At 39.9% G+C, this 11,787-nt stretch overlaps 1 protein-coding gene across 3 annotated transcripts in view; it reads left to right on the top strand.

Moving 5' to 3' along the window:
- The first annotated feature begins 489 nt into the window (after nt 1–489).
- The window catches only part of MIOS (meiosis regulator for oocyte development), a 44,788-nt gene continuing 33,490 nt past the window's right edge, over nt 490–11,787 (top strand). The window contains exons 1-4 of one of the 3 annotated variants that reach the window (XM_029929395.1): nt 490–697; nt 1,720–1,804; nt 6,637–7,978; nt 8,307–8,405. In XM_029929395.1, the coding sequence (XP_029785255.1) occupies nt 6,685–7,978; nt 8,307–8,405 (1,393 nt within the window). In that variant the 5' untranslated portion in view covers nt 490–697; nt 1,720–1,804; nt 6,637–6,684. Of the gene's footprint in view, nt 698–1,044; nt 1,375–1,719; nt 1,805–6,636; nt 7,979–8,306; nt 8,406–11,787 lie in introns of those variants that run through there. The other 2 variants (XM_029929403.1, XM_029929412.1) reach the window with 2 other exon arrangements.

The following is an 11,787-nucleotide window of genomic DNA, read 5'->3' on the forward strand; positions in this document are numbered from 1 at the left end:
TCACTCCTAGGTGTCCTCAAGGAAGCCTTCCTGACTTCCCTACACTAAGGAGGCGCCTCTCTGATCGAGCACTGTATTAGCCCTTACAAGGCACCATTGTTGTCTACCAGGACCACGTCTTTTTTGTTCATTTTAGTTCCCCAGCGTTCCAGGACGGTGCTAGGTACACAATAGTCACTCAAGAGGTGTTTGTTGAATGAGTAAATGAATGAATAAATCATGAACCAAATACCCTGGGTTTCTACTACAGGCATGGCCTGAAATACATTGTTAATGTAGATTTAACTAATCAATTGAGCTAAAGTGTGTGTAGTACTTGGGAAAACTCCTCTCAGATTGTCAGTCCAGGTGCTCGTGCCCGGGATACCTCCCGCGGGCTGCAGAGGCGGGGCCTCAGGGGGCGCGGGGGAGCGCTCGAGCGGAAGGCGGGGCCTCCTGGGCAGTGGCCCCGCCCCAGGGCGGGGCGATTCCAGGGCGACGAAGGGCGGGGCTCACGGGAGGGGAACTCTCCTTTCGGGGCCGAGGCGCGTCCACGTGTGTCGGAGGCGCGGTCGTAGGGTCGTGGGCCCCAGCCGGGTGGCTTAGGTTACCGGCCGCGCCGGCGCGGCCGCCATCTTGCCCGCGTCCGAACTCCCACGGCGGGAGGGGCGGTGACCAAGCCGGAAGTGGCTGTGCGGTGGCCGCGCTGCCTCCTCAGGTCAGTGAGTGCGGCTCGGGCCGCGCGTCTCAGTCCTCCCGACGGAGGCCCGGATAGTGGGCTCGGGAGTGCCGGGGCCGCCGCGAGGGGCCCGGGAAAGCTCTGTTGAAAGGTCTGGGCGGGGGCGGACCCAGGGGCCGTCTCGGAGCCGAAGCGCGGGGCGTCGCGTTCGGCGCTGCGGGAGAACCGCGCCGGGCGGCCGGCAGGGCCTAGCTGGGAGCCTCGGAGCTGCACGCGGCCCCCGGGCGCGCCCGGACCTCCTCGGGGACGCTGGGTCCGCGCTGCGGCCACCCGCGCGGCGAGTTCCTGCGGAGCCGCGTGCTCGCGTCGGACGGAGGCTCAGCCAGGTGTCTGAAGCGTGGGAGTGGCCCTCAGATTCCGGACTTACCCGGAATCGCAAGAGCCTCGCTCTGGCTGTACTTTATTAAATACTTCCTAAGGGGCCTGTCACCCGGTTAGCTGCGTCCTCTGCTTGTATGAGGAGAGAAAATTCCGTAAGAGGATGAATAAAGCCTTTCACGCACGTGGCAATGCCACGAGCATTGCCGAAATGATTTGCAAATGCCCGCATTTGCAGGCCTTTTGTATAACTATATTTTAAGGGATATTTGTGCAGTGCATCTCCTTGCAGACGGTGAGGGTGAAAATTTCTTGAAACTGCTACTGCTGTTATTATGGTAAGAAAAGTAGAAGACAACAAAAACGATGTGAAAGGGTAGTTGGATACCTTGTACACTTAGTATTTTGGATCTTCTCTGTCCAGTAGCCACAGGGGGTTGAGATGGGCTCTAAGTGTACAATAAAATACCCATCGGATTTACAGGCCTTGGCACCCCTCCCCAAAACAAACAAAAAAGCCATTTTTTTTCCATTGGTTTAATGTTGAAAAGGATATTTTTTGGATAGGTTGGGCAGAATAAAATATATTGTTTAATTTCATCTCTTTATACTTTGTCAGTGTGGCTACTAGAAACTTAAATCATGTGGCTAACACTGTATTCTGTCGGACGGTGCTGTTACAGATGTTCTGGTGAAGAATACAGGCTCAGCATGGCCTTCCTGTGGTCAAAACCAGTGACGGGAAGTGAACACTTGTAAAACTTGAAGGTGAAGATGTTAATATAATATATAATATGTAATATATAATATCACCCCTTAGACTCCCACTTTTCAGTGTTTCCAGCTTTTGAAAACATTAACTTCCAGGGTTGTTTAAGGAAATCATAGTGACAATAACAGCTGTGTGGTATGAAGAGCTCAATTTGTCCCAACTTTGTGACATGAAGGTACGGCGTGTTCTAGCTCTTCCCATCTTGGTGCATTAACAGACTTGTTAGTGTCTAGCCAGTCAGTGGCTGGAGGTCCTCTGACTCCAGGTTCAGTTACCTTTGCTTTTCATCATATTCCTAGTTATCTAAGTTCATGAGCCAGGATCCATCTACACTGTCTATGTGTTGGATTGTAAACAAACACATTTCTTAAAAGGAAATAACTCTCTATTCTCTGTTTTGTGTTAGTACAACCTATGCAGTCACCTAAGACCCCTCATTTAGAAGGGCTGGCTCTTGGCTTCATGCTCTTTTGTCACCGCGTTGTAATTCTTAATAATTTTTGCATAAGAGGGCCTTGTATTTTCATTTTGCAGTAGGCCCCACAAATGATGTAGTTGATTTTTTTTCTTATGCAGTATTTGAGATGGGAGTTGGGAGGTGTTGGACAAGAACCAAAACATCTGGTCTTCACTTTATTTCTCTGTGAAACGAGAGGGTTAGCCAGTCTTACTCTCAAGTTTTGTATGTAAATTACTGTAATCGGATTTTATGAATAGTGATATAAACATTGTACATGCATAATTACAGCAGAAGATATGCTGATGGTCCTCCCTTGAGAGTCATGCAAATCAAAGTAGTAACACCTTCTGTTAGTGTTTTTTAAAATTTTTCATGTTTGTTTATTTTTGAGAAAGTGTGAGTGGGGGAGGGGCAGAGTGAGAGGAAGACTCAGAATCTGAAACAGGCTCCAGACTCTGACCTCTCAGCCCAGAGCACAACAAGGGGCTCGAACTCACAAACTGAAAATCATGTCCTGAGGCGAAGTTGCACGGTTTATCCAACTGATCCACCCAGACACCCCTCCATTTGTGTTTTTTAAGGTGGATTTTTCAGTGTGCCACCAAGTTTTCTTATATATAAAGAATATGATTATGGGATGGAAGCCCAGATTAAAAGTGTGCTTAAAAGCATACTTAATAGAGTCCTGTGATAAGATAGGAAGATAGGCTAGATCTCCAGATACCTTCAGTTAAGAGGTCTCCTCTGTACAGGTATGGATGTGAACCCTTACTTGGCAGTATCTCTTCCTGCTTTTTGTTGTTTTAGCTATATCCTACTGCATGAGGTGCCTCTTCCTTCTCATTCCTAAAATTTTAAGCTCTCTTTAAGATTGGACATAACTTCAGCTCTAGAATGCAGGCATTATTAGGCCAGCTTATGAGTCTGCTTGGGCTGCCATAACAAAAGCTCCGTAGCCTAGGTGGCTTAAACAACAGATATTTATTTTCTCACAGCACTCATAGGTTGGAAGTCTGAAATCAGGGTGCCAGCTCTAGTTCTGCGAGAGTTCTGTTCCTGGCTTCCAGGTAGCTGCCTTCTCACTGTGTCGTCACATGGTGGGCAGAGAGCTCTGTAGCTCTCCCTCTTCCTGTAAGGGCACCAGTTGTATCAGTTTAACGCTCTACCCTTATGACCTCACTTAACTCGAAACTCCCCCTTATAGACTTTTTCTCTAATACTATCATATTGGAGACTAGGGCTTCAATATGAATTTTGGGGGGGATGCAATTTAGTCCATAGCAACCAGGGAACTTACCTGTTCACTACCATGTTATTAGCATTTAGAACAGTATCTAGCACATACACTATGTCCAGTAAATATTTACACAGTAAATGAAGGACAGGTATTAGAGTGATCCTCTCTCAGGATCACTGTGGCTCAGTGTAGGCTCTTGCGTATCATTGGAACCAGCTATGACAGTGGGCACTTTGCTCTTGGCTGGAGCCAGCCTCTACTAGCAAGATTATAGGTTGAAGGCTGAGGAGATTGGTAAAACTTGGATATAGCAGTGTGGGAAATGTCAGGTGGAGCACTGAACAAATGCATTCATTTAACAGATATTTGTTAAATATATACTAAGTGGCTAGCATGGGTATTAGAGGTACAAATGGAGAGCAAAAGATACTTTTCCAGCTCTTATGGAGCTTATAATTTAGTAGGAGAAACAGGGTGATTAAAGGGAAGGGATACTGTTCACTGAGAGTACATTATCTAAGTAACCTGACAGACTGGAGAGGGGATAGAGGATGTTTGATATCAACCATGATGTTTGAGAGATAGTCAAGCAGGTGTTAACTTGACCAAGGGTAGGAAGAATGCTCCATCCAGAGGGAATAGCATTTGCAAAAGAGTGGTGATAGTTGGGGGGGTGGGGAGGGAGCAGTCTAGGAACTGAAAAGAAGGACAGTGTAGCTAGAACACTGCATGGAGGAAAGTAGTGTGCCTTGAAGCCAAAGCAGTAGGTAGAGGCCAAAGGATTTAGGACTTTATAGGTTATATTGAAGATTTGGAACTCTGGACTGAGATCAGTTGGAAACCATTAGAGGGTTTTAAGCAGAGATTGTATAACCTGGTTAAGTTTGCATTTTAGAAAGGTCCTTGTGATATTACATAAAGATGAATTTCATAAAGGCCTGAGTATACAGATGAGTAAATCTGTATCAGCACCATGGGCCAGACATGTTGTATACTTTAATTTCTATGGAAACAGCCCTTAAGCTGTGAAACTTGTCAGCCTGAGTGGAGAAAAGAAGAATAAATAATTGGGTTGATCAAGGTTTGGAGAAGGCAAGCCTAAAGTGGCAAGAAAATGAAGAAATTGAGGGTCTGTCTAGTAAGAATATAATTGAAATTATTGATACTGAGATTTAGAGCCTGAAGAAAGGAAATACAAGAATTCCTAGGGGTTTGTCCCAGTCATTTAAATTGTATGCGTCTGTCGAATTCTGGACTAATAGTTCCTGACTAAAAGTTTTACAAGATCAAAAAGTAAAGAAAGTATGTTTGGGCTGAATTTATTTAGTATATCTGTATTAGGAGTCCATGACAGGTTCTCTACCAGGTATAGGGAATGAATGAATGAGTCATAGCTTTACCTTTTAAGAACTGACAACATTGGGATGTGTGGGTGGTTCAGTCGGTTAAGCATTGGACTCTTGATTTTGGCTCAGGTCGTGATCTCACGATTTGTGAGTTGGAACCCGGGGCTCTGCACTTACAGCACAGAGCTTGCTTTGGATTCTCTGTCTCCCCTCTCTCCCTGCCCTTCTCCCTCCATAAGTAAGTAAAAATAAAAAATTAAAAAAAAACTATTAAAAAAATTGACAACATGGTTGTACAGATACCAATTGCCATAAAGATACTAAATGTCTTTGTTTTTAATCCAAACTATAACCTCTAGCCAGAATTTATTAAAAACAGACATTTACATTTTTGTTAAGTAGCTTTTGTTTTTAAAATACCGTTTTAACATAGCTATTTTTAGTTTGTGCTTAAATGACTATCATATTTATCTTTTCAAGATCCCATGTCAATATTAATCAAAGTTTATCGAATTGAAATCGGAAAGAGCCTTTAATGATCACTTAATTCAGTTTTTCTCAAATGCAGTGTATATTCCACTACTTGTAAACAGGATGATTTTAGGTAAAACATAAGCGTTTTTTAAAAATTCCAGTATAGTTAATGTATTTAGCATACCATGCTCATGACACATGGATTTTATGATAGGTTAAAATTGATTTTCTGATTTTAAAAATAGTCTATTTAAATAAAAATATTAAATAAAAGTAGGTATTATGTGAAGTTTGGCAAACACTAAATCAAATCAATTCTTTTGTTATGTAGATGAGAAAACAAAAGGACCCCCAATCAGAAAGGCCTTTCCAAGGCATATAGCTAATATACATCAAAGCTGGGAATAAAAGTCAATTCTGCTCAATACATGCTACTATTTATTCTGCCATGTAAAGTTGCTTCTTGTTGTTGAAACCTGAGAAAGAATCTCTGTCTTAATAGTGGCATTGTATTTTAAATCTCCATCTATGATGGCCACATGTAGCTATTTATTAAAAATTAAAGGTAGAAAAGATTTAAAAATTGTACTAGTCACATTTTTAGTGCTTGGTAGCCACATGTTAGTAGCTACCCTATTGGACAGTATAGCTAGAGAACATTTCTATCACTGCAGAAAGTTCTATTGGGATACTGTTGCTCTAAACTGTTGCTTAAGAACATGATTCATAACTCTTTAAAGTTTTACCCTCTTCAAAGGGATGCTGCTTATTAATTTGCTCACCATACTGAAGTTGTATTAACTCTGAGGTTAATGAAGTTAGTAGTCACTGTGCAATTAAAATAATTGATCATGGGAAATAAGGCCAAAATTTAGTTCTTAGAGTCTTACCCACCTCATCTTATTGGGAGAAGTACTTTTTCCTTCTTCTTTCCTTTCCTCTCCTTTCCTTTCCTTTTTTTCCCTCCCTCTCCCCTCCCCCCCCCCTCCATGCAGGGGAGAAGGTCAGGGGACAGGGAGAATCCCAAGCAGGCCTCACATCTAGCATGGAGCCCGACATGGGGCTTGATACCAGGACCCTGGGATCATGACCTGAGCTGAGATCAAGAGTCAGACACTCAAGTGACTGAGTCATCCAGGCGCCCTTCTTTTTCTGTTTTTAATCAATAAATAGTGTCATGAATTTATAGTAGTTAGAAAAACATATTGAGAGACAGAGTACCCATATAGAGAATTTCTTGACTTTCCAAGTAGTTTATTCATCTTAGACTTGTATTTTGTTAACATTTTAAAACTTTTTATTTTTAAACAGATTTTCAGTGAATGGACCTGACTGTACTATTTGAGCACATCATTAAACATGAGCGGTACCAAACCTGATATATTGTGGGCACCACACCAAGTTGATAGATTTGTTGTGTGTGACTCGGAACTGAGCCTTTATCACGTGGAATCTACTGTGAATTCAGAACTCAAAGCTGGATCTTTACGTTTATCTGAAGACTCTGCGGCTACATTACTGTCAATAAATTCAGATACACCATATATGAAATGTGTTGCCTGGTATCTCAATTATGATCCTGAATGCCTCCTAGCAGTTGGACAAGCAAATGGTCGAGTTGTACTTACGAGTCTTGGTCAGGATCATAACTCAAAATTCAAAGATTTGATAGGAAAAGAATTTGTCCCAAAGCATGCCCGACAATGCAATACCCTTGCATGGAATCCATTGGATAGTAACTGGCTTGCTGCTGGGCTAGATAAACATAGAGCTGATTTTTCAGTGCTGATATGGGATATTTGCAGCAAATATACTCCTGATATAGTTCCCATGGAGAAAGTGAGACTTTCAGCAGGTGAAACTGAAACAACATTACTAGTAACAAAACCTCTTTATGAATTGGGACAGAATGATGCTTGTCTCTCTCTTTGTTGGCTTCCACGAGACCAGAAACTTCTCCTTGCTGGTATGCATCGTAACCTAGCCATATTTGATCTTCGGAATACAAGCCAAAAGATGTTTGTAAATACGAAAGCTGTTCAGGGGGTGACAGTAGACCCATACTTCCATGATCGTGTTGCTTCCTTCTATGAAGGTCAGGTTGCAATATGGGATCTAAGGAAATTCGAGAAGCCAGTTTTGACTTTGACTGAGCAACCGAAGCCCTTAACAAAAGTAGCATGGTGTCCAACTAGGACTGGTCTGCTTGCCACTTTGACAAGGGATAGTAATATTATAAGATTATATGATATGCAGCACACACCCACTCCCATTGGAGATGAAACTGAACCCACCATAATTGAAAGAAGTGTGCAACCTTGTGACAATTACATTGCTTCCTTTGCTTGGCATCCAACAAGTCAAAATCGAATGATAGTTGTAACTCCCAACCGAACAATGTCTGACTTCACTGTTTTTGAAAGGATATCTCTTGCCTGGAGCCCAATTACATCTTTAATGTGGGCTTGTGGTCGTCATTTGTATGAATGTGCAGAAGAAGAAAATGATAATTCTCTAGAAAAAGATATAGCAACCAAGATGCGCCTTCGGGCTTTGTCCAGGTATGGACTTGATACAGAACAGGTGTGGAGAAACCATATTTTAGCTGGAAATGAAGATCCACAGCTCAAGTCACTCTGGTATACTCTGCACTATATCCTTTTCATTGTGAATTTTGTGAGATGAATCAGGTGGAAATGTTCTTAAAATTTACTGAAAGGTCAGTCTGTAAATTTTATTCTGAATGTTTTATATGCAAATACAAATTACATAATGCTAAAATTACAGAATAAAATTATTTAAAACTGTTGAGCTTGAAATACTGCTTTATAGATTGTATAGAAAGGAGAAGAGTATATCTACAATAAAGTAGAACTAACTTTCACTGATGCCTATTATGAATTGGCTCCAAATCAAAATAAATTTAGCTTCGAAATGTTTTATTATGTGTCATTATTAGTATTTCCTATACATTTAAATACTTATGAAGCAGTATACAGAAGATATGGATCAGAAGTCTCCAGGAAACAAAGGATCATTGGTTTATGCAGGGATTAAATCAATTGTAAAATCATCTTTGGGTAAGAAAACTTTATTTTATTTTTTAAAGTATTAATGAAGTTTTGTACTCTTTTTTTCCTTCTTTTTATTAGTTACTTCAGAATAATGTGCATTAATATTTGGGGTATGCTTGTTTGTTTTTGTTTCTGATTATAGATATTTTAGATGAGTTAAATGCCTAATACATATTATATATCCAGAATTCTTTTTGGAGAAGTCTTAGTTCTTTGAAGTGATAGTGTCTTTCTAAATCTATTCATTTTCCAATGTTATTTTTTTAAAGGCACACTTTGAGAAAGTATTACATTAGATGACTTATAGGATCCTGGTGGTTGGTTTAGATTTGATCACAGTATTTTGCTTTTATAAAAACTAAATAAAAAGACATACAATTGAAGGAGACTCCTTTTAATTCTGCTGTCCGAATACTATCACTTAGCTATCTATGGCAAGATACGGGTAACTATGTCATGAAGTATGGTCTCACCTGAAGGAGCTTTGCCTGAAAGAGTCCTTCATGATTAACAAATGTATGAATTAATGCAGGGTTGAAATCGATTGACTATTAAGAGTAAGATAAAGATGACAAAAGAGTCAAACTTATCTTTTCATTGAACAGTTGTTATTATTGTTTTTATTGGAATTGAATTGTTCATTATACTCTAATCCCTTGCCCAATCTAGGATTCAGTATCTAGCTTTTGATAGCAATCAAATTTGGGCCAAAGTCAAGCTGATAGAAAAGCAGTTTATATTATTTAGTAAAAGAATAGTGGTTCAAGTACTAAGTTCAACTTGGTCTTTAATAGGATTTTCCTAAATACTACACAAATTATACAAAATAAATAAAATATATTTTTAATAAGAATACATCAAGCATTTCAACTAAACGGTTATATTATTAAGAAAAATTTTTTGTGCCAGTGTGAACTGTAATTTACCAAAGGAAAAAAAATTAAAAGAAAATTTTAGGAGACTTCCATGTTACTTTGTTCTACTTTGCTTGAAGATGCAATAGATTGTTATCTGATGAGTTTCATTTTGGTATTTTCTCACTAGCTCTCCACCAGAAAAGGAACTTGTATTATAAATTTGTTATCAATAAAATAAATAAGTCCAATTAGAAACTTCCATTTTTATTAATATAAATAAAAGGGCAGATATACTGTCATATCCCTGTAGTAAAACCTGCATACCATGGTTCATGACTTTAGAATTGCTACTGCAAAAACTTTAACACGGAGTTTATAGAATTTTTAGTATTTTTGCTATATAGTAGGCCAGGCCACATTGCATTCTTAGTTATTCTAAGATTTATTATTGTTTTTGTTGAATTTTGATATATTTTAGGGAAAAACCTATAAACTACCTCTGAGGAAAAGCAAGGGGAAAAATAGAGTGTCTTTATATATTTCTCGTACATTAGAGAGAAACTGAATGTGTTAACTTGAGTCAAAAATAGTCTTTACCCAGATTCCTCATTGTTAGACTTTTAGCTTTTTCTTTGTTTTGGTTTTGGTATTTTTGTTTTTACAACTCCAAAGTAAAAAGTAGAGAAATAACTGTCAAAGGTAGCACTTGGGGACTTCAATGTTTTATCTGGCCATACTTCTTTCTCTAAGTTTATTTCTAATGATTCAACACATAGCAAGTCAACACATTGAGACATCTTGCTCACAGTAATCTAATACACAAGTTTATTAGAGCACACAATGAAATTTTTGGGACAAATAATATATACTGAGTGCTTCTATGAATTAGACATGCTAATAGCTTTCCCCATGTTACTTTATTTAATTCTTAAAATTATAGTATGAGGTAGATTTATTCAGCAGATAGTTATTATTTGCTTGTTATGTGCCAAGAATTGTCCTTGGAATAGTAAAGCCATAACTGTCAACAAGAGAAGCTTCTTCCCTCATAGAGACTGAACAAGGTAGACATTAGCCCTATTCCTGGGAAGTTTACATTCTAGTTCAGAATATGGACAAGTACCTAGGCAATTTAACATGAGGAAGAACAAACAATTATGTATAGAAGAATGCTAGTCTGGGTGTAAGGATTGGAGAGGGCTCCCTGGAGGAGGTGAGAGCAAAGACAAGGTCCAGACATGGAGCAGCATATACAATTAACCCAGAGGAGAGGAATCACAGCCCATGTCAGTATTGCTAGAATAGAATGTGAGAGGAAACAATGAGGAAAGAATGCTGACTAGAAAGGTAAGCAATGGGATAACTCAGGACTTAGAAATCATGGTAATTTAGAGAGACTTACCCAGTAACAAGGGGAGACAGGAAAGATTTTGGAGTATTGACAAAATTAGATTTGTGTTTTAGAGCTGTCGCTTGTGTGGAATGAATTGGAGAGGATCAAACAGGAACCTCAGATAAAAGCTACAGTTACTTGGCAAATATGAGGGTGTTCCTACCAAAGTTAGTAGCAGAGGAGTGAGAAAAACGTGGGTAAGTTGGAGAGTGTGACAAAATTTAATGATTAAGTTAAGGAGATGGAGGAGAAAGAAAACGAAAGCTCACATATATTTAGCTTAGGAAACTGAGTTAATTACTGGTACTAGTTAATTAAATAGGAATAACATAAGAAGAGCATTTGAGAGGAAAACAGTTTTTGCTTTGGAGAGAGTTGAATTTGAGATAGCTAGGGGGAGCTGTGCACAGAGGAAGAAAATTTAGAGTAGGTTGAAGAAGGAAAGTCATACATTTTAAATAATTCTTCCAAGAAATTTGACTAAATGAAGGAGGATGAAAAGAGATATAATAAAAGCAGCAGGTGAATCCAGAGTCATAGGAGGGTTTTTGTCTTGCTTTGTTTTTAATGTGGGGTTGATTTAAACAAAAATGCAGGCAGCCTCTTACACTGTTGGTGGCAATGTAAACTGGTGCAGCCACTCTGGAAAACAGTGTGGAGGTTCCTCAAAAAACTATCCATAGAACTCCCTTATGACCCAGCAATAGCCCTGCTAGGGATTTACCCAAAGGATACAGAAATGCTGATGCATAGGAGCACATGTACCCCAATGTTCATAGCAGCAATGTCAACAATAGCCAAAACATGGAAGGAGCTTAAATGTCCATCCCCTGACGAATGGATCAAGAAGATGTGGTATATATTCACGATGGAGTACTACATGGCAATGAGAGGGAATGACATATGGCCCTTCATAGGAAAGTGGATGGACCTGGAGGGTGTCATGCTGAGTGAAGTAAGCCAGGCAGAGAAGGACAGAAACCATATGTTTGCACTCATAGGTCTAGCAGGAAAACAGGAGAGACCTAATGGAGAACCAGGGGGAACGGAGGAGGGAGAGAGAGTTGGGGAGAGAGAGGGATGCAAAACTTGAGAGACTATTGAATGCTGAGAATGAACTGAGGGTTGAGGGGGAAGG

Source organism: Suricata suricatta, chromosome 2 (assembly GCF_006229205.1).
Source record: "Suricata suricatta isolate VVHF042 chromosome 2, meerkat_22Aug2017_6uvM2_HiC, whole genome shotgun sequence".
NCBI lineage: Eukaryota > Metazoa > Chordata > Mammalia > Carnivora > Herpestidae > Suricata > Suricata suricatta.